Here is a 20,943-nt window from a genome sequence, read left to right as displayed (position 1 = left end):
ACGTCGGTGTGAGCCTCCGACTCGCCGCTCTCTCTCTCTCTCACGACCCTCGATATCGATCCGCCATGTGGACGACGCCCACGCCCACGCCTGTTTTCGATAACTTCGTCGTCGCCGTTCGCGGCCTCGTCCAGGCTCGTGATGGCGCGAAATTGCAGGACTTTTTGCAGCTCGAGCCGCCCCTCTCGCCCGTCTACCACCAGATGGTCGCCGAACTACGTGCTGCTCATCCCGCCCACGCCAGCGACGAGTCGCTGCGGGTCAAATGTGAATCTCTCGCCCCCGCCTCCGACAGTGGGAGCTCATGGACTGCGTTTGCGCCGTTTATGCGACTGTACTTTACCTTTCTGCGAGACGTGGATTTGGATAACTTGCTGGAGACATATGAGCTGCTGAGAGCTCTGCTGAAGTATGTGCACCAAAGCCCTGTGAAACAAGACGGCTGGACTTCAATAGTCTGATGATATTTGTAATAGTCAGTGCATCGTCGCCCTTGGAGATGGCCAGTACGGCGTCATCGTCCTGCCGACCGTTCTGCATCTCTGTAAAGTTCTGGCAAAGCTCGCGATTGGCCTGGACCGGCGTCCGGAGTTGATTGCTCACCTCGTGCACGACGAAGGCGATTCAGAAGGGGCCACCGAGAAGGTCACTCTCGTCGAAAAATCAGCGAACGTTGTGCGAGAAGCTTTTATCAAATGTCTCACGGACCGCACCGGGACACCAGGCATCCATGGCAAGCCAGAAGGCAGAAGGGTGGGCATTTATCTAATGGCCAATTTATGCCTAAAGCTGCTCTTTAAGGTTGGTATCTGGTCCCCAATGTCCTACCTTGTCTTTTTTTCGTGTCTGACCTTTTACCTGTGGCAGTGCGGAAAGCTACGAAATGCTGAGCAGATGTTTGCGAGTATCAATGCCCAGTCACCGCCGCTCTCATGTTTTCCGGCGTCTCAGCGAGTAACGTACCTCTACTATCTTGGGAGATACCTCTTCTCCAACAACCTTTTCTATCTAGCCCAGGTCGCCCTCCAGTCGTCGTATAACCAATGTCACAGACAGGCTCTACAGCAGCGCCGTCTGATTCTCTCATATCTGATTACGTGCAATATCATTCTGGGCCGGTTCCCATCCGCTGCTCTCCTCGAAAAACCAGAATGCGAGACCCTGCGGGACAAATTCTTACCAATATGCCAGATCATCGTTCGTGGTGATGTGTTGGCATTTCGAGAATATCTGGGGGAGAACTCGCCGAAAGCGGACTGGTTCGCTGAAAAGGGCATACTTCTTCAGCTTCGAAATAGGTGTGAAATCCTCACCTGGCGATCACTGGCCCGAAAAGTTTTTTTACTTGGCGGCTTTCATGGAAATGCCGGTTTCCAGCCCCAGAAAGGCCCCCCACCTTTTCTGTACCTTAACAAGCTGGAAATTGCTGTTGAATGGCTAAAATCTCAAAGGGGAGGCCAAGGGGGGCTCTTGTTCGTAAATAAACAGGCTGTTGGTGGTGAGTTTGTTTCATTTCCCAACGACCCTGATTTCGACCCAGAAACAAGACTGGAAGGAGAGCCTTACGGCGATGGTAGCTTTGACGATTTTATTAGCCCAACTGGATACTTTGATTATTCCGGCGAATGGGTGGATGTCGCCAGTTCAGATGATCTCCCAGAACCTGATCTGCATGAATCGAATCTCATCGACGATGGTTCTGGAGAAGTATTTAAAGAGTTGATGAGCATGGGTCAGATAACTAAACCCCTCCATGGACACGACACCTCACCTCTACTTAACGATATTGAATCAATTCTCGCATCCCTTCTTACCCAGGACCTCATGCGTGGGTACCTCACTCACAGAAACCCACGATACGCCATCCCTGGTGCACGGGCGAAGGGGGCCATACCTACAGGTTTTCCAAATGTCTGGCAGACAATCTACGCTCGCGAAAGAGAGGATGAAGAAGTCCCCGGCTGGGTCAAGCAGCCCAATCCATTTGCTGGTGGTGGAGGTGCTGCCGGGGGAATGGGCGGCCGGGTGGTAAATCTCAGCGGGGCTAGACCAGTTGGTCTTGCGGGTCGATAATGGAGATACATTCTGTTGCATTAGCAGTTTTCGCATGCTTCATGGTCTCATGCGGTGCACAGGTATGTATCAAATCAATAACTATCGGTTGTTGTGATCTGCAACCAGGGTCTAGCTTTTTTATGGAGGTACGGAGTACAGTTCCTCTCCACTACTAGTCAGTTTTCTCGTCAATACGCCACGCGGTCGCTTGTTGTTATTCCTACGACTCTCAGTGAGACGCACCCTCGAAAAGCAGAGAAATTAGGCAGAATTAATGACTGAACCCTCAACTGGTGTCATACATTCGAGTTTTCGATAGGATGCGCTTCTGTCTGATCACTGCAAGTAAAAATAAGACCCTGTTACTCCATGCAAACCATCTAAAAATACATGTTGAATAGCCACACCACTCTTGATACTCCAATAAAGCAGATCAAGCAAAGAGCCGACATCCTCAGGCTTCGGATTCTGGACACAAAGCATTAATAACACCAGCCATGCCAGAATCCCTAATATTTTCTAGTCCTCTAAAGCCGTCTTCCACCACCCATTTCTGGTTGATACGGTGAAGGATCTCACAGCTCTTGCCTACGACAAGCAGGCCAGGCGGTCTCGAGCCTTCGGCTTCCACCGCCGCACACACATGTTCGAGCGTTGAGCGGATGACTCTTTGGTCCGCACATGAAGCTCTCTCAACCACAGCACACGGCATGTCAATAGGCCATGGATGCCGATGTACAGATGTATTACTGTCCGAAGGAGTTGTCAATGCCTCCACCAGCGATGAGATTCGATGCAGGGCCATGAGGAAGACGACAGTCTGGGTTGGAATATAGGTGGGAGGGTCTGGTGCTTTGCCGTGTCGACCGGTTCCCGTGCAGATAAGGACCTGGTCGGCCACACCACGATGAGTGCTAGATATCCCAGCAAACAGGGGCGCGCTCAATGCACTGGTGATACCCGGAAGAACAATGGGCCGGTAGCCCCTTGCTTGAAAGAATTCGTATTCTTCAGCACCCCGGCCATATAGATACGGGTCGCCTTGTTTCAGGCGTAGGACCTTTTTGCCGGCGTGTAAGCCGGATAGAGCCATTTCCAAAAGCTCATCTTGGGCTTTATCCGCATTCCCAGGAAATTTGCGTGCAATCCGAAGCTCCGTCCGCCGGGGTACAAGGTCAAGTACTGGGGCCGGAACGAGTTTATCCGACAGAATCAGATCTGCGCTGGCGATTGCGTGGCAAGTGGCACGAGTCAAGAGATCTGGGTGGCCTGGTCCAGCACCGGCCAGAATAATTGTCCCGTGCTTTCTGACAGCGTCGGAAGGTGGGGGAAGGTTAGATTTCGCCGCCTTATAAGCAGTCAAGATGCGATCGACGTCTGTGTTGGTAACGCTAGCCAGCTGGCGAAGTGGCCAGTACTCACATATCTGAGAGAGCCAACGGATCCGCCTGGTCTTGGCGGCAGTGGGGTCTTCAGCAAGCACGAGGGAGTTGAAGGTGGGCTTCTGGGCGGTGGTATCATCGTCATCGGATTCAAAGGGCAAGGTGGCGGGTGGTGACGAGGATGACGATCCTGCATCGGCGGTTGGCACGTCCTCCCGATAGAGCTGATTCCTGACATTCCCCAGAACCTCGATGGCATTGCCCAGGCCGGGCGGGAGATAGGCGGCAATCTCCCGCTGGAGCCGGGAGGCTAGCTTGCAGCCGCGACCGGAGGTGGTGATGCCGATGTGGAGGGGGCCGTCGGAGTAGGTGGAGAGCAGGGTGAAGGAGCACAGGTCGGGGGCGTCGGTGACATTGACAGGGATGCGCCAGCGGCGGCACAGCTGGGCGACGTGGGCGTCTGGAGAAGGAGATTTAGCATAGGGAGCCCGAAGCGGGTGGGATGTGTGGCATGCACGTACTTCGGGCATCGCCAGGACGGGCGACGAAGACGGCGTCAACGTAGTGGTCTACGGTGGAGCGGCCCAGCGTCCACAGGTCGGCGTCGCAGAACTCGCGCTGCAGCCAAGTCACGTCGGCGTGCTCGAGCAGCGGCGGGGTCGGCAGAGTGGCATCGCCTGGGGCCACGACAACGGGGCGGGCGCCGGCAGCGAGGGATTTGGCACAGCGCGACAGGGCGAGGGCGTCAGCGCCAATGATGAGATGCACCTGATCGGCGACATCGAGGGCGGCCAGCAGGGTCATGGGGGGAGAGGGACAGCAACGGGGAGGGAGCAGCAAAGCGAGCTGGGTAGGATGGCAGATGGCATGGCGAAGAGAGCGGGAAAGCGAGGAGAAATGCTGGGTGGTGCTGGAGCGCGCGGTCGCGTGAAGCCAAAGAGAAAGCCAGAAAGTGATGAGAGCATGCGCCGCGGCGATGGCGTGCTCTCGCTGTGTCAGCCCTTAATCAGCAGCATGTATGCACGTGATGTGGTTAGTCAGCCGTATGCTATACGGTGCAGCGCCGTACAGTCCACGTGCATCCGTCCAGCCAGCCGCCGGCTAAGAATAGATCGATCGACCCTTCGTTGCTCTGGACGCATCACATCTCTCTCTTCTCTCCTCTCTCTCTCGTTCGCTCGCAGGCCCGGTCGCGCATCCCATGAGCATCCTCGCTCGTTGACGCCCGTCGAGACCCTCGCTGTCTCATTCCCTTCGTTTCTCTGCCACCCTCTCGCCTTGTCTGGCTTCCCTCCTTCGCTTTCTCGCTTCCATTCGTTCCTCACCCGCACGATGCGCCTCCTCGCTGGCCTGCTCTGCTGCGCCCCCGCCGTTGCTGCCCTCAAGTGTGCCGCCGACTACTCGCCCTGCTTCGCCGCTGGCACCGACCGGAATGCCGTCCCGCCGTCCGTGGGTCCGGACATGGCCGGCCTGTATACCGATCTTGTTGCCAGCGTGGAGGGCCACTCGCTCGAGCGCCGCGACGACAGTGACAAAGGCAGTCTGTGCTGTGAGCCTCTCATCCGCTGCTGCTGACTCCAGAATCCTCGCTAACCGTGTCTTTTGTTTCCAGGCCGCTCGAGCATGAAATGTTTACTGCTGCGCAACCGCAAGCTTTCCTTCTGCTGGGTATGTCCCTCACTGCTGTCTTATCTCCACAGATTCCCGCTGAGACTCTTACCAGGACCGCTTCACCACCAACTACTACCTCCTCGACGGCTCCTACGGCTCCATCACCACCGGCATCTACAACGCCCCCTCGCGTGACACCGTGGACCTCATTCGTGGCAACTTCACTCGCGCTGACGGCGCCACAGGAGACATCTACGCCGCTGCCCCCCAGGACCGTCCCAACCTGTCCTCCCTCCGCCTCCCCAAGCCCTTCACCGCCAAGGGTGAGGGCACCGCTATTCCGGGCAGCGAGCTCGGCGCACCCCCCGGCGCTATCACCGCTTCTGCCTCTGGCGCCTCCCCCACCACGCCGGGCGCTGAAAGAACCGTGACCGCCACAGTTACCAATCCCGCTGCCTCCGCCTCCAAGACGGGCGGTGCCGTTGCCCTGGTGAACCCGTCGGCCGCCCTCACGCTATTAATGGGCTCTCTCCTAGCCGTCTTGGCAGTGTAGTTCCTGCCTATACCGTTGCATTTATACCCTTGGTGGCTCAGCTTCGTGCCTGTCGCGTCACACCACTTGTGATACGCGCGACAACTGCAGAAACTGCCGGGCCCACGACGAGACGCTTGTTATGAAATATGACCATATCCTGTACAGCAGTGTAGCCTGACCCTGCTGACATCCGCTTCACTTACATATATATGTGTGTACGTATATACGTTGCAAAATTGTACCATAGCTGTTGGTGTTAGAATATGTCTGCACAGTTGCTGGAAGAAACACCATATACAGAAAGAATCGCCCTCGGAGTAACATGTAGGGCATATTGTTTTGGAGATAATGGCCTTTATGAGAATCTGAAATAGCTAGCTGCTTATAATGATAACCTGAATTTTGTTTATTATGAAACAGAGTCTAACATTATACATCAACTCTAGGAGTTAAATAGGGGCAACATGGACAAAGAACTCTGGACCAACAATTCATCATAATCCCCTTGGAATATATAGGCTAATAAAGATAGTTAAGAAAGGAATAAGATGTCCTATCTTACACGCCATCCAGAAGTGACATTTTGCATCATTCAATCCACCTTGATTGACCTGTAGATTCTTTGGATAAATACCCAGCTGGCAAAGAACCCGATTGAACCTGGTAATATCCAATTAGTTAATGCCATCGCACGGTGTATTTACGCATGCCGGGGGAAAACTTACCAGTCAAAACACAGGCCAAAAACGACAATAACGCCGAGTAGCCCAAGTACAACACCGTGCCTGTTAACCCGCCGAATGAAACGCGTGTTCCCCAGAAGATTAATGCATTAACAAACACGTACCCGCCCGTCATTCCCGCTCCAATAAACGATCGCCACTGCCACCTATAATCCTCCGCGCATAAGAGGAAATAGACTAGAAGTATCGTCGTCGTTGCCGACATCATCACCATCATGCCATAACAGAGGAAGAGAAAGCCGAACATGTAGTATATTTTGCCCGTCCACAGGGAGTTCATGATAAAATACAGCTCCACAAATATAGCCGCAAAAGGAAGGAGGCCGGTGATGAGAGTTGATGGCACGATCCGGAGCGACCCAACGGCCGGCGGTACTTGGCGAGGGATTTGGTTGGTTTTTGTTGAACCCTCGAGCGCCTGGTAACAGTCAAAAATTAGCGGACGTTTACCCATGTACATGGAGTATGCGAGAAGGGCAACTTACAGGCTGTTTGAAACCGATCCAACTTCCCGCAACGCTAAGAGGCACGCTAATCACGAACCATATCAATAAAATAACAATCATCGTGGAAAATGGGACAGCCCCGCTGGCGCCCTTGACCCAAAGCAGAAAGTTAAGCGCAAAAAATACGCAAAATACGATGGCTGGAACAGCAAGCGGGGTTGAGATAATGAGACGTTTCCATGCCTCCCCGCCAAACGATTTGTACGTTCTTGATGAAACATAGCCGCCGACAAAGCCGAGCAGGGTATAGAGCAAGAGGATCACAGTTCCTAAGAATCCTCTGTTGGACGGCGAAAGGAGACCAAGTAAAGCAAAAACTATTTTTGTCAGCCACTGCACAGGGTATTTCCAATTTAGCATGGGATACTCACGAACTGTCAGGCCGGTCATCACAAACAGCTGCGCCCCATTTCCCAATAGTACACTCAGCATTAGGGGGTGCTGTGGACAGCGGAATACGTCGCCATGTACAAGCTTCCAGCCCGAATCCTCCTGGATACCATCCTCCACAGAATTCGGGTTGTCGTTCAAGTCATCCAAGTTAATGGTGTCCAGCCGGTTGTATCGCGCGATATCCTTCCGCAGCGCGCGAAGTAAGATCGTGCTCACAAGTGCGGCCAGCAAAACAACGAAAACAGCGGAGTAGATCAAAGAGTACCAGTGCACACTTGGGTCGTATACGTGAAGGTATTTGTCCCATCGGGTGGCCCAAGCCGTGGGGGATTCTTTCCAGATGACGCTGTAGGTCCATGTGACAGCAGTATCGCCAATTTCACTCAAAAAAACCGGGGGGCCTGAACACTCAGGTTTTCCACCGCTCGCTGACGGCTTGCGAGAGGACGGATTCACGAGAACCCCAACAACCCGATACTTGTCTTTTTTGCCTAAGCTCGCAACGCGATGGTATTCAATATGGATCTCATAGTGATTATTCAAGATAACCTTCTCATCATTCTCGACTGTCCCTAGGTAAAAACCAGGGGAATAAAACTCCTCCTCTGTCTGCTGGTCAGTGTTTAACTGTGCCGCAGGCAGGCCGTCAATGAGCAGATTGACATTGTAGCCCTCCCAGATAATATTATTAACGAATTTGCTGCTCTCTTTATCAAATATAACCTCCGGGCACAGCTGCTTACACGTCTCATTCTTGGCCATAAAGATCTCAAAGGCAGATGTTCGAATTCGGTCGCCAAATATTATGCTTCCCAGTGACTCTCGAACATCCTTGGGGCCCCCTTCGGGACGACAGAAATGGAGTTCAGGGCGATAATAACCATAGGAGAGAACAGAGTGTAGTTGGGCATCGTGCTCTGAGACGGTGGGAGAGACGTGATTGACGTGGAGTGGAACTTTTTGGCCGACATTGTAGGATGTGGGGGCGACACCAGGAAGGTAGAAGGCAGTGGAGGAGGAAGGGTGGAATGAAAGGAGAGAGAGGAGGAGAAGCGGAGGGAAATCGACAACGGAAAGCCGCATCTTGATAATGGATAGAATGGTCTAGCTGTGATGTTGGGTTAGTTAGTGGTGGTCGACCATCCGCGAGGTGAGGTGGACAACATTGAGATAGAGCTCACTGGATGGAAATAAAGCTGGCAGGGGTAGTTCAGCAGCAAACCGACTACCCAGAGCAGATCCAAGAGCGTGGAAGATCAATCCATACTGCTTGCGACCGCAGCTTGCTCAAGCTGTCATCTTGGAACGATCCCAATCAGCACACGTCAACCTTCACAGCCCTGCTTATCTAAGATGGGATAGCTAGCGTATCAGCACCGCACCATATTTTCCTCCATATGCCAAGCAAACAGGTTATACTAATACGCCTGCAATGCATTGTAGATATATATATGCTAGACAGGCCTCACTACATTTACAGTCATGGCAAATAGCTATGCAGCAAGTTCATAGATCGGAAAACAGACAGGAAATATAAATCACAACGCCATCACCATTATCATCAATCGTAAACGCGTCTTCGCTGATGCAGCAGCGAGGCATTAGACAGACAAACGGTCACTAGTCAAGGCTAGTAATGACGAATAAAGTAATCGTGGTTGAGTACATCACGATTCAAAGTCAAATCCGAACAGTACACCGGAAATACAAAACAAATGTATGCATGGTGCCATTCACAGCGCAGCCATGAAACGCCGAAGAGACACATTGAATAGGGATTATAGGAATTTTACCCAAAATAGGGTCTCCAGCGTGACCAAATTGAAGGAAGGTGCTTGAGGGATTTCGTACCAGTTTTTATTGGGCAAGGGCGTGGGGCTGGGGATAACACCAAAAGTGGGAGAAAGGGCGAATATAGGGGTATGAGATAGACTCCTAAAGAGAGCGTCCATTTTCCTCGGTATAAGCTGCGCAGAGGTTAAGCAAGGATGGATAGCCAGCAGGATATACGCGAAGCTGAAGGAAGGAACGAGTGCGAGGCCAAAGAAACTGTCAGATGATATGATGAAATACAATGCCAAAAATCCCAGAGAACGAAATGGTGAGCTAGACGAGTCCATCATACAGGGACAGAGCGCTGACAATGGTCTCGTCGCGCTTGCTGCCCTCTTTGAACTCTGCAATATCCAAGCTGCCATTTTCATCTTTGTCCATCATCCTGAAGATCTTTCTTACTCGCTTTTCGGGAGTATCTTCATCTTCAGGAAGCTTTACCATGGAGCCAACCTAAAGTTCAATCAGAATATATCCAAGATAGATTGCCCGGGGGTGGATGCATACCATCTTATATATCGCCTCAACAATAGCCAGCATTTCCTCGTAGCTTATTTTGCCATCTCCATCGATATCGTATAGCTGAAACGCCCAGTCTAGCTTATCTTCCATCCTACCACGAGACGTGATCGACAGTGCGCAGATGAACTCTTTAAAATCAATCATTCCGCTGTTATCGGAATCGAATACTCGAAATACATAGTTTGCAAAGGATGATGGGTCTCCAAAGGGGAAGAATTGTCGATAAATCTTCTGAAATTCTTCTTTTGTGAGGGTGCCGGAAGGGCAGTCTTTCAGAAATCCTATAAATAGCAGGCAATGGTGAGCATGAAAATAGAGGGAGAGATTAAAGAAACACACCTTTGTACCATTGTTGTAACTCCTTTTTGTCGAAATGAGTGGCTTTCTGTAGTTCATCTAACTGGGACGGCGACAATTTCGACTGTCTGAGAGCAAAGTGTCAGCCAGCTAAAAGGTTCACAACAGTCACCCATTTTACAATCAATTGCAGTCATGCTATCATGCGCAGATGGTTATATCCGTAGTCCGAGTATAGAAAACACTGAGGCAAACGATTCGAAACCCCAGAAGTCACAGATAAGACAACCTGAGGCAGGGCAAGGGCAAGAGGCGAGGGCATTAGTGAATGAGCGACTTACGACTTGCCCATCGTGACGCCAGGGATTGGGGGAATTTCTCGGGCACGCGATAACAGCGACAGATAGGACGGGAGACAACTCGTATTATTGTAGGGTTAATAAAGAGCGGCGGCGGGGTAAAGTGGGTTAAACTAGGGGTATCGGCGTGGGAAGCGTAGGCAAACGAGGTGGGCGGGTGTGACGGTACGGTTGCAGGTGAAGGCAATAGGTAGGGAGAATTGGGAAGAGAGAGGGGGAGAGAGCAGCGGCAAAGAGAGCGTCGCGGTTGCGCCCGAGTCGACATGCGGCGGAGCGAGAGGCGGGTGGGCGTGACGCTGGGGCGCACCACACCGGCTGAGTCAGCAGTCTAGCCGCGCCGGGCCCGGATCAACGATGTACCGTGGTGGAGTGACGGAGCGAGAGATTCTCCGGCATGACGTCGAGGTGGGTCGTGCACCGTGGTTTGGTAACTGCAGTGCCTGGGAGGAGCGGCCGTGCTGGCGGTGTTGTTAACTAACACCCTCTCGTCGTACCGACATACGTTTGGAGTACCTAGTTAATCCTGCCGCCTAGTCCTGGGCACAGTGTTATCCTTCCAACCTGTTGTTTCCAGTCTCTCCTTCATCTCCCCATTTAAACCACTGCTATCTTTTCCACATACACACATCATGCCTGTTGCTGCGATATCCGCGGGCACCCACCGGTTGGTGCAGAGGGCCCTTGCGGAGATGCCTCGTGCTCTTGGAGGAGCCGCGCAGTCCACACTCGGGGATGACGACCGTGTACCCAAAATTCCCCCGCCGGCAGCAGCCGTCCTGCTAGCTACTGTCGTGCTGTTTGTGCTTATTCTAGCTAGTGTAGGCTCGCGAGGTCTCCATGAAGCGATGAAATAACCGCTGACCAGGCCGCGCTCGCAGATTCAATACACCCTTGGCATGGTGATTCCAACCCTTGCTGTCCTCGAAGATCCCCGTGCGGCCGTTTATGTTCCCGTCCGCGACCACGATGACAATAGTATGCCCAAGAACCAGCCTGGAGAGGCAACTGATCATGAAAGTCTGATGCCCGCCGGCCTAATCACCGCCAAAATCAGAACAACGCTTAGGCATCTTCGTGCCCGTGGAGGCCGTCTAGCTCCATTCCGCGGATTAGGAATTTCTATTGTCTATTGCGTCTGCCATTCTATACTTACCGCTATTTTCTCATTGCACATCTCTCGTGCTCACCTCTTGCTTCGATCTTTTGCCGCGATTGCGGCCCAAATTGCGCTTTCTGGTCTGATCATAACATGGGTACACACCGTTCTCACAGAGCCTTCTGGGAATTCCCGCCCTTTCTGGAAACATATCCCTGCATTTGGTACCATCAAAAGAGTGATGCCAGCCGTTGCCCTCCAAGCAGTCGCGTCACAGATATGCTTCCTTGTCCCCATCTACTTGCACCTTGCCATTCGTGGAGTTCCTTTGGACGACCTTTCCAAGTTTCCTCAACCAGATACACCTACACCTGGAGCTATAGCGGGCGCAGCTGCCACACTTTTGCTTCTTCTGGCCCTTACCGTTCTTATCGATGTTCCAGCAAGTGTCACCATGGTTCGAGTGGCTGCTTCAACACTTTCCCCTGACGTAGATACGATTGTGCCGTTCGATAGGACCTTTAATGGAAAGGTTGAGCCGGCAGTACTAGGCGGAGGCTGCCTTGGCTTGCTGGATGCGTGGAAAGACTTCGGCTGGTCTTCGCGCATCCGGCTTCTTAAACTGCTCGGCAAACTTGTGGCCATCACAGCATTCGTCACTCTTATTTTCGTCCCAATATTGTGGGCGGAGATTATTACATTTGCTAGAGTGTTTCGTGATCAGAACTAGTGTTTTGTTGTTCATTGGATTGCGCCATGTTTCTAAGTAGCGACCACATTTGTAAAATACTTTCTATACCTGAACTTTCTACTCCAAAGTATCTACCGGACGACAACCCATTTATCAATAGTATCTCTCTGACGAAATCGTAGATGGACCGGAATTCCAGACCAATGCTGAGTCCCCCGCATTCCTCCTCTGCTCACGTGGAGGAGCCTGTTATTAAGATGCTCGCGATGCTCATCTCGGCGCCACCGCCAGAATCGTGACACCCCGCACAGGCAGCGTTGCCAGATCGCATTGGGCTGCCGCCTTTCGTCGCATATCACTCTCATTTATCGTCAAGCCGCGATTCCCTAGGAAACTCGTACAGAATCGAGGACATAATAGGAGATCGAAGAAAAAAAAACAAAACAAAAAAAAAAAAAAACGAGTCAGCCCGTACCTCCGCAAACACCCCGCCATCCCCGTCTCAAACGTACCGCCAACGGCCCAATCTTCACTCCACGCTTTGTGCAGGACGCTAGACGGGAAACGCCCGCCACCCTTCACAGTATAACGTCAAGATGGCGGCATCAGCAGCAGCCGGCCTGCTGGGCCGCCAACTCAAGCAGATGCAGACGGATAAGGATATCCCGGGCATCAGCTGCGGCCTGACTGACGAGAACAATATCTTCGAGTGGGAGGTTATGTTGATGATCTCGGATGAATGCAAGTTCTACGGCGGTATGTTGTCAGGGAGCTAGTCATATGGCCGCCCTCTTTCCATGAACTAATGTGGCAGAGCAGGCGGTTTCTTTCATGCCAGGCTGTCGTTCCCTTCAGAATACCCGCATCTCCCACCCAAGATGAAGTTCGAAACGCCTATCTTCCACCCCAATAGTAAGGCCTCGCCGGCTGACCCTCCCCTGTGTATCTGCGCTGTGGCAACCCCTATTAACCGCAGCCGTAGTCTACCCGAACGGCGAAGTCTGCATATCCATTCTACATCCACCCGAGGAAGATAAATATGGCTACGAATCGGCAGCGGAGCGCTGGTCGCCAGTGCAAACACCAGAGACAATTCTGCTGTCGGTGATCAGTATGTTAAGCAGTCCAAACGACGAGAGCCCCGCCGATGTCGAGGCCGCAAGGCTGTGGCGGGATGACCCGAAAGAATTCAAGCGGAGAGTGAGGAAGTGTGTGCGTGAGAGCGTGGGAGAAGAGTAACCAACTAGTTGGGTAACTGGGGGGAGGCTGGGCTTCCAGTCGTCGCTTGACGTGTAACTAATGCATCGACCTGCTCTTTGTAGTCTGGTGCAATTTCCTATGATTGTGACGCATGTACGGAGTACTCCGTATGTCCGATTTTATTCTCAGTTTAGAAGTTCCATGGAGCACTGAAAGATAGAATTAAATTGTCTGACCAGCAATGATGGCAAAGTGACTTCCCCTGCATTGACAGGGGGAGCTTCCACTTCAAGTGTGCCAAGGCGCTCGAGAATCTCAGCACAAGGCAAAGATAATGATAATAAAATGAGCATTAAGACAGATATTAGATTTCTACGTTCATTATTACTAGCAACTGGCCTATGAGTCGCATCCATAGCAAGGTATCCCGCAATGCTAAATTTTCACACCCTGTGCAGCGTATCAATTCAGCCCTCATAAACCTCGTGAATAAGCGCAAAGGGGGAATTTTTGAAAAAAACCACCAACCAGCTCCGGAAGATGAAAAGGAAGAAGAGAAAAGAAAAAAAAACTATCTAGCTATGTGATGCAGGTATTGGATTGTGCTTATTTTACATAGCGAACAAGGCCAAGAGTCCCAAAGCACCAGCAGCGCCGGGAGCAAGGCGGCCAGCAGCACCGGCGGAGGGGCTTGGGCTGCTTCCACCAGCGGGGGAGCCAGTGGCAGATCCAGTAGCAGAGCCAGTGGCGGAGGCACTCTGGGAACCGTGGCCAGCATGGCCATCGGAAGAGGAGTGAGCACCGGTCTGGGAAGCGGAGTGCGACCCGGAGTGCGATCCGGAGGGGGAGCCAGTTGGGGAAGCGGTCTGGGAGCCGGACGCGCTGCCACCGCTGGACGGGGTGGGGGTTGGGGAGCCGGACACGCTTCCACCGCTGCTCGCCGGGGACGAGGGGCTACCGGAGCTTGCCTAGATGGAAGGGTAAGTTCGGGGGGCTTGCTTTATGCGTTGACTTGTGTCACTTACCGGAGTACCGGTGGCGGAACCAGTCTGAGATGGCGAACCCGAAGAGGCTACAGTTTGGTTAGCGCGTGTTGGTGGCATTGCGAAGAGCAAAAAGGGGGTAGAGAAGGTTCCGCTTACCGCCACCGTTGCCAGCATTGGCGCAGAAGGCCTGTCCGTAGGCAGTGACCTTGTCGAGATCCTGGCCACCACAGGCCTGGTTGGTGCAGTCGCGGAGACCGTAGGTGAAGTCGGCCTTGCCGCAGAGACAGGCAACATCACTGGCACCGCAGCCGAGCTGGGAAGCCTTGCCCATCATGCTGTCGACACAAGTGCGCTGCAAGCCAGCAGGTCAGCGCGAGTTTGAGGTGAAATGCTAGGGCACACAGGCAGCACTTACAGCACAGGCACTGATGCCATCCAGCGACTGAGCGGAGCCGAGGGCGGCGCACAGGGCGACGGAGACGATAGTAGCAGTCTTCATGATGAGCGAAGCAGAGGAATGCAGGAGCACGCAATTGAGCAGGTAGCGACGCGAGATGGAGAGCAGCGGATGGACCAGAGAGAGCAAGACGCGGGACAGAAGAGGAAAGGGAAGAAGAAGAAGAAAGAAGAGAAGAGCGAGGCGGGCGGGTCGGGGGCGAGAAGATATAGCAGCAGGCTGCCAGGCTGGCTGGGCAAAAGCAACGCGGGCGCCGAGCAGCGCAAAAGCAGGGAAGCACGGCGGGTGAGGTCACACACCGCAGCGGCCGGGCGATCGGCGGCGCGCGATGTTTTGGTCGAGGTGTTTCCTGGTGGCGACGGTTGGCGCGGCGAGGGAGATTGCAGGCATTGGCGTGCGGGCGCCCAAGGCCCGGCGATGCGACTGAGGGAGATTTGGCGGTTGGTCGGTCCATGGGCAGGGGAGGTTAAGTAATTAGCTCTTTATTGGGCCTGGCGTGCTGGCACCGCTCGTTCGCCTGTGCAGCGCTGGGCCGGGTGGCGCACCACGAAGGGGGATGCGAATCCGGGGCACGGCGATTGGCTCGATAGCGACTGCAAGACATGGCTGGCGGGCGTTGCCACGGTGGAGCAAATTGCGGGCGTGTGTGAAGGGGGACGCAGAGGCGAGCGAGCGAGCGAGCGATCGCAGTGCCGAAGCAAGAATAAAATAATCAGGGGATATTAGGATTCGGAGGAAGCGAGCTGGGCGGAGCGGCGCGCGCAGGGGTATGCCGGGCACGCTGTGGCGGGCGACGGGGCCAGCTCCGGGCGACGGGGCCAGCTCGGGGCGGCGGCGCGCGGGCAGCCAGGGGGGCACGCCGGGCCTGGCGCGCTCAGGGCAGCGATCGCCCGACCAGCCACCCGATGTGGCTTAGCGCGCGCCCGCGCCGTGCCAGGGACCGTGGCGGTGCGCGCCACCGCCACAGTCCGGCCCGTCGTTGCGCCGGCCGCTGACTCAGCACAGCCTCGGCTGACGTCGACCCACGGGATCTCATCCGTCGGGGATTCCATTATTCTTCCCAGATCAGGATCCGGAATGACGCGCCCTCGCCCCGCCCGCCTTGCCCATATCGCGCCCATTGGTGTCGATCGCATGGGCCAGCTCGCCGACCACGCGGACTGCGACCTGTTGCGGCTCGAGAACCTCGACGTCAACATCCCCCCCGACCCCGACGTCATCGCCTGCTCCGCGGCTGCCCTCCACGCCGACAGCAACAACAGCTACCTGCCCTTCGTCGGCCAGCTGCCCTTGCGCCGCGTCGCCGCCCGCCATGTGTCCGCCCTGTCCGGTGTGCCGTACGACGAGCACAACTGCCTCATCGCCGCCGGCGGCCTGTCTGGCATCTTGAATGTGCTGCTGGCCACCGTCGAGGTCGGCGACGAGGTCATCGTCACCGATCCCACCTATGCCGGCCTGATCAACCGCGTCCGCCTGGCGGGCGGCACGCCCAAGTTTGTCCCCTTCACCTTCTCCCCCGGCCGCGAATGGGTTCTGGATCGAGAAGCCCTCTGTGCGGCCACCCGGGCGCCTGGCAGTAGAGTGCGTGCCATGCTCCTCATGTCGCCGTCGATGCCCTCCGGGGCCTACCTCGATGCGGAGGACTGGCAGCTGGTGGCCCAGCTGTGTGTCGAAGCGGACCTGCTGCTTATTCTCGACACCGCCATGGAGCGCCTGTTGTTTGACCACCGCCCGCTCCTCCACCCGGCTGGCCTGCCTGGCATGGCCGAACGCACCATCACCGTGGGCGCCGCGTCCAAAGAATTGCGTCTGATCGGCTGGCGGGTGGGCTGGATTGTGGCGCCCTCCTCGTACATCCCCGATCTCACCGCCGTCGCGCTCGCCAACGTCGTGGTCCCGGTGGGCATCGCGCAGTCTGCCGCCGCCCTGGCGTTGGAGCGGTCGTCGTCCACCATGCAGCCCTACGTGGAGGAGCTGCAGAAACGACGGGACGTGATCCTGGAGGAATTGAAGGGCATGCCAGTGGCCACACCCGCTGGCGGGTGGTCGCTGCTCCTCCGAGTCTCGGACTATGGTATTGACGGGGAGACCATGGCGACCCGGCTGTTGGAACACGGGGTGTGTGCCACAGGCATGGCCGGCTGGGGCGAGACACACGGCTCGCAGTATATTCGCTTTGTTTTTGCCAACGAGTCGTGTGAGAGGCTCATGGGGTTAGGCGTGAAGGTGAGAGCGGCGCTGGGAATATAGGCTCTTGATGTGATGTATGTCGTTCTGTAGAATCGGACGGCGTGTGGATGCCATAGACGTACTCCGTATGTATACGTACCACCAGAGGTCTCGCCCGGAGTCCGGACAAACAGCTGTGCCGCAGCTTGGCCCGCCCGCCTCCACAGCGGTCGCGCATCACGCTGCCAGCAGACGCCGTCAGCAATCCCAGCCATGGAGTCGGCTCTCTTTACCCCCCTCTCCGCCATCGAGCAGCGTCTCAATGCGCTAGTCACCTCCATTAACTCGTCGCCCACTGCTGCTGGTGCGCCTGCCGCTGCGCTTGCCCTCCTCGACGCTGATGACCATCTGACCTCCGCTCTACACACCTTGCGCACCCACCAGGCGAACTACGCCAGAATTCTGCAGCTGCGTGCAGAGGCGCAGAGCTTGGAGGACCGCGTTCGTGACATTGTGCGGGAGGTGGCCAAGATGGGTGACGAAATTACTGCAATGGCGGGCGACGTGAGCAGTGATGATGACCGACTAGAACCCAGTGGCGGCGGTCTAGGTATCGGCGGCAAAGATCAAGATACACATATGGGCGGTACAGTGCTACAACAACAGTCGACTACAAAGAATGAGATCGACTACAAGTTGTTGTTGGACTTCGCACGACGCATTAGCAAGTACAATACAAAGGCAGCGTCCGCTGCGGCGTCCGGTTCCATCCCTACAAGACAGCCGCTGGAGGATAACCAGGAAAATAACATTGCCACAGGCGATATGGCAGCTATCACCAAGCATTCTACCTCCGGCTTGGATGCCTTGGCCCGATCGATCCGGCAAGGCTGGATGCTACCGTATCCGCATGATGACAAAATTCGCTTAGGCATTATGGGGAGGCTGCAAGCAGCGATTGCAGCCAGTGAGGACCGTGACGAGAAAGACTTTGGGAAGGAGGTCGAAAAGATCATCCTTGCAGTGGAGAAAGGCGAGGGAAATCAGGACTTGGCGAATTCGGCTGTACCTCCCGACAAGGCGATAATGGGCAATGGAAACGGAACCGTCATAGGAACTGTTGTGATGCCTGCTGCGAATGTGGTCAAGCCTACCGCGGCGGCTAAGTCGAAGTTAGACCTGGATCTGTATGACCCGGACGAAGATGACCCTTGAGCACCGAGCTCCGGAGCAATGGTCCCAGTAAATCTAATAAGACCCATTCCGGCCTGGCGGCCATGAATATTGCTTTTCCAACCGCCTTTCAAGTTCGGTCGTTTGCTCAGATAGTTCCCCCTGAGCGACGACTTACTCTGGCACTGGCAACTATGCTCTCCGGGAACAAGGCATCGCGCTACAAGATGACTCGCAGCCGAAAAGTACAAAACACACCGTTTGAGAAATATGGAAATAAGCCCGACCAGTTGTCTTTATATGTAGAAGTGCCTCATTCGGCGTTCTTGCCAAGGGGTTGGACGGTTCGGAAAAGCGAAAATCTTGAAATGCTCTATTAACTAGGGTAGCAAGCCTAAGAAAAATGTAGTTGACTAACTACTGGCTCTACTCCATACCTTTTTTCTTACTCCTCTTTACAGTAACTAAATTAAGACCATAACAATGGGGTTTCTGGTTTGGGTCTGCATGCTGAGAAACGGCTTCTGTGGAGCTCTATTGTACGTATGTCTGTATTTCAAAACGTGCTGAATAATATTATTATTTCCCAGAAAATGGCATTTACTAGCAAGACATGAGCTCGCTGATCTAGCATTCACAGATTGATTACATGCAAACATAAAGAAAGTCGGTATTTACATTTTGTGTACAGATGACTTCGACGTTAACTTGCGTAGCTTCTTTCCCCAAACGTAGAATGGGATGGCGCATGCGCACCAGAATACTGTCAGGGCCATGTTGACCATAATAGCAGGGATAAACCCGTTTTTCATCGTCCAAGGGGTGAGAAATTTGCCGACGCCATAGCCCCATAAATTCTTGTTGACGGTGATGGTGACAAAAATACTCCCAGCAACTGGCTTATAACTATCGATGGCATATGTGCTAATAATAGCAGGAAGGGCCGCGACTTGGATTCCTGCTCCCGTATAGCCGACCAAAACGATAGCCTATAGGTAAACGTTAGCTACACTATACAGCGAGGGACAAAAAGATGAGCAGTTCTGCTTACTCTCCAATCCCATTTGTATTGGTATCCCAATGCCACCACCAGGTTGCAGACAATCACGAGAATTACGTATGGTATCATGGCAGGGAGCCTCATCTCCGGCTCTCGGATCCCATTATTTTTTCTGGTAGCACGCATGGAAACCCAGTCGGATAGAGGTCCATTGGTAAACAGCCCAATCAAGGCACCGACAAGAAGAGCCCAGTTTGTAAAACCAACAGCCTGTGGGGAGAAATTGTATGGCGGTGCCGCGAAATTCTGGCTCTGCGTTAAATTGACGGTTAGGAATACAGATGCAGACCAAGAGACAACAAAAGCCGCGAGTTGAACAATAGGAAAGGCATGCAGCTTCCAAGGTGTCCAAAATTCACCAAGCATTGACTTGAATGGATGATCGTGCAACTGCCAAAGTTTGAATTGCCGTTTGCAGGGAACTCCTTTGCCCAAGAAAGTGTCTTTTTGTGTCTCAACACGGCTGACTTGTCCGTTCTCAGCCTGCAACTCAGATGCCGCTTCAACAGACGTAGTTTCTGCCTTTTCAGGTTGTTTATTCATGACACCACCACAGTTTAGAGGTCCATCGAGGTTTGCTAGCTCTTCCGGATGAAGGCGGTGCCATTTTGTCTCTGGAAACAAAAAGACCAAGGCGACATTTACGGCTCCGAGAAGGCCAACATTAAGCCACCAGAAGTGCCGCCAGTGAAGATAATCTGTCATGGGACCAGCAATGATAGGACCGACCTGTGGGATTGTTAGCGTTTTAACATTAAAGCCGAACATAAATCCTCCTACCATCAGGGAACCAAAATACGCAGTGAAATAAAGGGTATTATAAGCACCGCGCTCATGAAGAAACATTACATCAGCGATGATCTGGGGTTGAGCGGTCTGGGTTTCTGCGTTAGCTAAGGATTCGTCAAGTCAAGCGAAATCATGCAAACCTCGGCGGGGCCGGCTCCAAAGCCGTTAAGAACGCAGGCGCCCATAAAGCTTCCATAGGAGGTTGCGACACCACGCCAGATATTTGCGATGACGCAAATCAGTGTTGAGAATATGAGAACGGGTCGGCGGCCGAATGTCGTCATAATAGGGACCCTTGAGTAATGAGCATCAACCTTAACAGAACCTGACACTTGTCATACCAGAAGAAATTACTGAAACCTAGAACTAGAATACAAACACCAATAAATTGAACGGCACCCGCCAGATCACAGTTGAATTCTGCCATTAGTTTGGGGAACATCGGGGGCAACGCTAGAGGACCGACGGCCTGCGCAAACGACATTATGGTTGTCAAGCCCATTGTGGTTCCCTTCCAAAAGGGACTCCAGTTCTATGGAAGATGTTATGAGCTAACACTGTAACGGCAATTGCATAAAGACCAAACGAACCAGCGGATCATTTGGATCGTTTGACGGCTGTGGCACGAGCACGTTCTTTGAAGACTTGACAAAATGATGAGTGCCAGTGTCTGTCATGATTTCGGTACCAGGATATATCTTGGTCCCGAGCTCTGACTCGAGTCTGCGGATTACATTGGTTATCAAACGGGAGGCCAGCTGGTTTACGAGCAGACTGACTGGTGAAGTGTCTGGGCAAACGAAGTCAGTGCTCGGCTCTGGACCTTTTAACGGTTGCGATGTACTCTACCTTCTCATCGTAGTTCATCTCCATGATGGCCGGTTGTGGGCTAAACAGCCGATCAGGTCGAACGTCCCAGCTTCTAATAGATCTTTCCCGTGTTTAGGTTCAGCAGCGGGTACAAAAAAATGAATTCATATACTGGAGGGTATCAAACAAACGCACCAGAGCGAACACCGGGGAGAGGGGGGGGGGGGGGGGTTTTTCCCTTTTAAAAAAAAAACTTCATGTTGGTCCAGAGTAGGG

At 53.7% G+C, this 20,943-nt stretch overlaps 11 protein-coding genes across 11 annotated transcripts; 6 read left to right on the top strand and 5 right to left on the bottom strand.

Annotated features, from left to right (window-relative positions):
- Positions 1–65: 65 nt before the first annotated feature.
- LOZ57_006456 (uncharacterized protein) lies at positions 66–2,073 on the top strand (the record flags this gene model as incomplete). Its single annotated transcript, XM_049255474.1, has 3 exons — positions 66–409; positions 477–801; positions 868–2,073. 3 exons carry the CDS (start codon positions 66–68, stop codon positions 2,071–2,073), a joined length of 1,875 nt encoding a protein of 624 aa, XP_049105539.1.
- A 436-nt stretch (positions 2,074–2,509) lies between these two features.
- MET1 (uroporphyrin-III C-methyltransferase) lies at positions 2,510–4,241 on the bottom strand (the record flags this gene model as incomplete). The annotated part of the gene is made up of 2 exons (XM_049255473.1): positions 2,510–3,897; positions 3,959–4,241. 2 exons carry the CDS (start codon positions 4,239–4,241, stop codon positions 2,510–2,512), a joined length of 1,671 nt encoding a protein of 556 aa, XP_049105538.1.
- A 528-nt stretch (positions 4,242–4,769) lies between these two features.
- On the top strand, positions 4,770–5,601 carry LOZ57_006454 (uncharacterized protein; the record flags this gene model as incomplete). Its single annotated transcript, XM_049255472.1, has 3 exons — positions 4,770–4,986; positions 5,050–5,105; positions 5,161–5,601. The coding sequence occupies 3 exons, from the start codon at positions 4,770–4,772 to the stop codon at positions 5,599–5,601; spliced, it is 714 nt and encodes a 237-aa protein (XP_049105537.1).
- Positions 5,602–6,304: 703 nt separating this feature from the next.
- On the bottom strand, positions 6,305–8,308 carry TMN2 (Transmembrane 9 super member 2; the record flags this gene model as incomplete). The annotated part of the gene is made up of 4 exons (XM_049255471.1): positions 6,305–6,368; positions 6,431–6,744; positions 6,812–7,149; positions 7,204–8,308. 4 exons carry the CDS (start codon positions 8,306–8,308, stop codon positions 6,305–6,307), a joined length of 1,821 nt encoding a protein of 606 aa, XP_049105536.1.
- Positions 8,309–9,003: 695 nt separating this feature from the next.
- Positions 9,004–10,229, bottom strand: ncs1 (Calcium-binding protein NCS-1; the record flags this gene model as incomplete). Its single annotated transcript, XM_049255470.1, has 5 exons — positions 9,004–9,274; positions 9,351–9,511; positions 9,566–9,861; positions 9,920–10,005; positions 10,219–10,229. The coding sequence occupies 5 exons, from the start codon at positions 10,227–10,229 to the stop codon at positions 9,004–9,006; spliced, it is 825 nt and encodes a 274-aa protein (XP_049105535.1).
- Positions 10,230–10,865: 636 nt separating this feature from the next.
- LOZ57_006451 (uncharacterized protein) lies at positions 10,866–12,062 on the top strand (the record flags this gene model as incomplete). The annotated part of the gene is made up of 2 exons (XM_049255469.1): positions 10,866–11,054; positions 11,115–12,062. The coding sequence occupies 2 exons, from the start codon at positions 10,866–10,868 to the stop codon at positions 12,060–12,062; spliced, it is 1,137 nt and encodes a 378-aa protein (XP_049105534.1).
- A 557-nt stretch (positions 12,063–12,619) lies between these two features.
- On the top strand, positions 12,620–13,262 carry UBC15 (Ubiquitin-conjugating enzyme E2 15; the record flags this gene model as incomplete). Its single annotated transcript, XM_049255468.1, has 3 exons — positions 12,620–12,779; positions 12,843–12,935; positions 13,000–13,262. The coding sequence occupies 3 exons, from the start codon at positions 12,620–12,622 to the stop codon at positions 13,260–13,262; spliced, it is 516 nt and encodes a 171-aa protein (XP_049105533.1).
- Positions 13,263–13,834: 572 nt separating this feature from the next.
- Positions 13,835–14,708, bottom strand: LOZ57_006449 (uncharacterized protein; the record flags this gene model as incomplete). Its single annotated transcript, XM_049255467.1, has 4 exons — positions 13,835–14,191; positions 14,249–14,295; positions 14,366–14,561; positions 14,625–14,708. 4 exons carry the CDS (start codon positions 14,706–14,708, stop codon positions 13,835–13,837), a joined length of 684 nt encoding a protein of 227 aa, XP_049105532.1.
- A 1,035-nt stretch (positions 14,709–15,743) lies between these two features.
- Positions 15,744–16,916, top strand: LOZ57_006448 (uncharacterized protein; the record flags this gene model as incomplete). Its single annotated transcript, XM_049255466.1, has 1 exon — positions 15,744–16,916. One exon carries the CDS (start codon positions 15,744–15,746, stop codon positions 16,914–16,916), a length of 1,173 nt encoding a protein of 390 aa, XP_049105531.1.
- A 192-nt stretch (positions 16,917–17,108) lies between these two features.
- On the top strand, positions 17,109–18,050 carry LOZ57_006447 (uncharacterized protein; the record flags this gene model as incomplete). Its single annotated transcript, XM_049255465.1, has 1 exon — positions 17,109–18,050. The coding sequence occupies one exon, from the start codon at positions 17,109–17,111 to the stop codon at positions 18,048–18,050; it is 942 nt and encodes a 313-aa protein (XP_049105530.1).
- A 632-nt stretch (positions 18,051–18,682) lies between these two features.
- LOZ57_006446 (uncharacterized protein) lies at positions 18,683–20,730 on the bottom strand (the record flags this gene model as incomplete). Its single annotated transcript, XM_049255464.1, has 8 exons — positions 18,683–18,997; positions 19,060–19,797; positions 19,849–19,944; positions 19,998–20,151; positions 20,199–20,389; positions 20,448–20,580; positions 20,637–20,647; positions 20,707–20,730. The coding sequence occupies 8 exons, from the start codon at positions 20,728–20,730 to the stop codon at positions 18,683–18,685; spliced, it is 1,662 nt and encodes a 553-aa protein (XP_049105529.1).
- Positions 20,731–20,943: the final 213 nt, after the last annotated feature.

Source organism: Ophidiomyces ophidiicola, assembly GCF_022830035.1.
Source record: "Ophidiomyces ophidiicola strain CBS 122913 chromosome Unknown scaffold_43, whole genome shotgun sequence".
NCBI classification, from domain to species: domain Eukaryota; kingdom Fungi; phylum Ascomycota; class Eurotiomycetes; order Onygenales; family Onygenaceae; genus Ophidiomyces; species Ophidiomyces ophidiicola.
The sequence above is the reverse complement of the archived record's forward strand: the minus strand, read 5'-3'. Positions and strand labels throughout refer to the sequence as shown.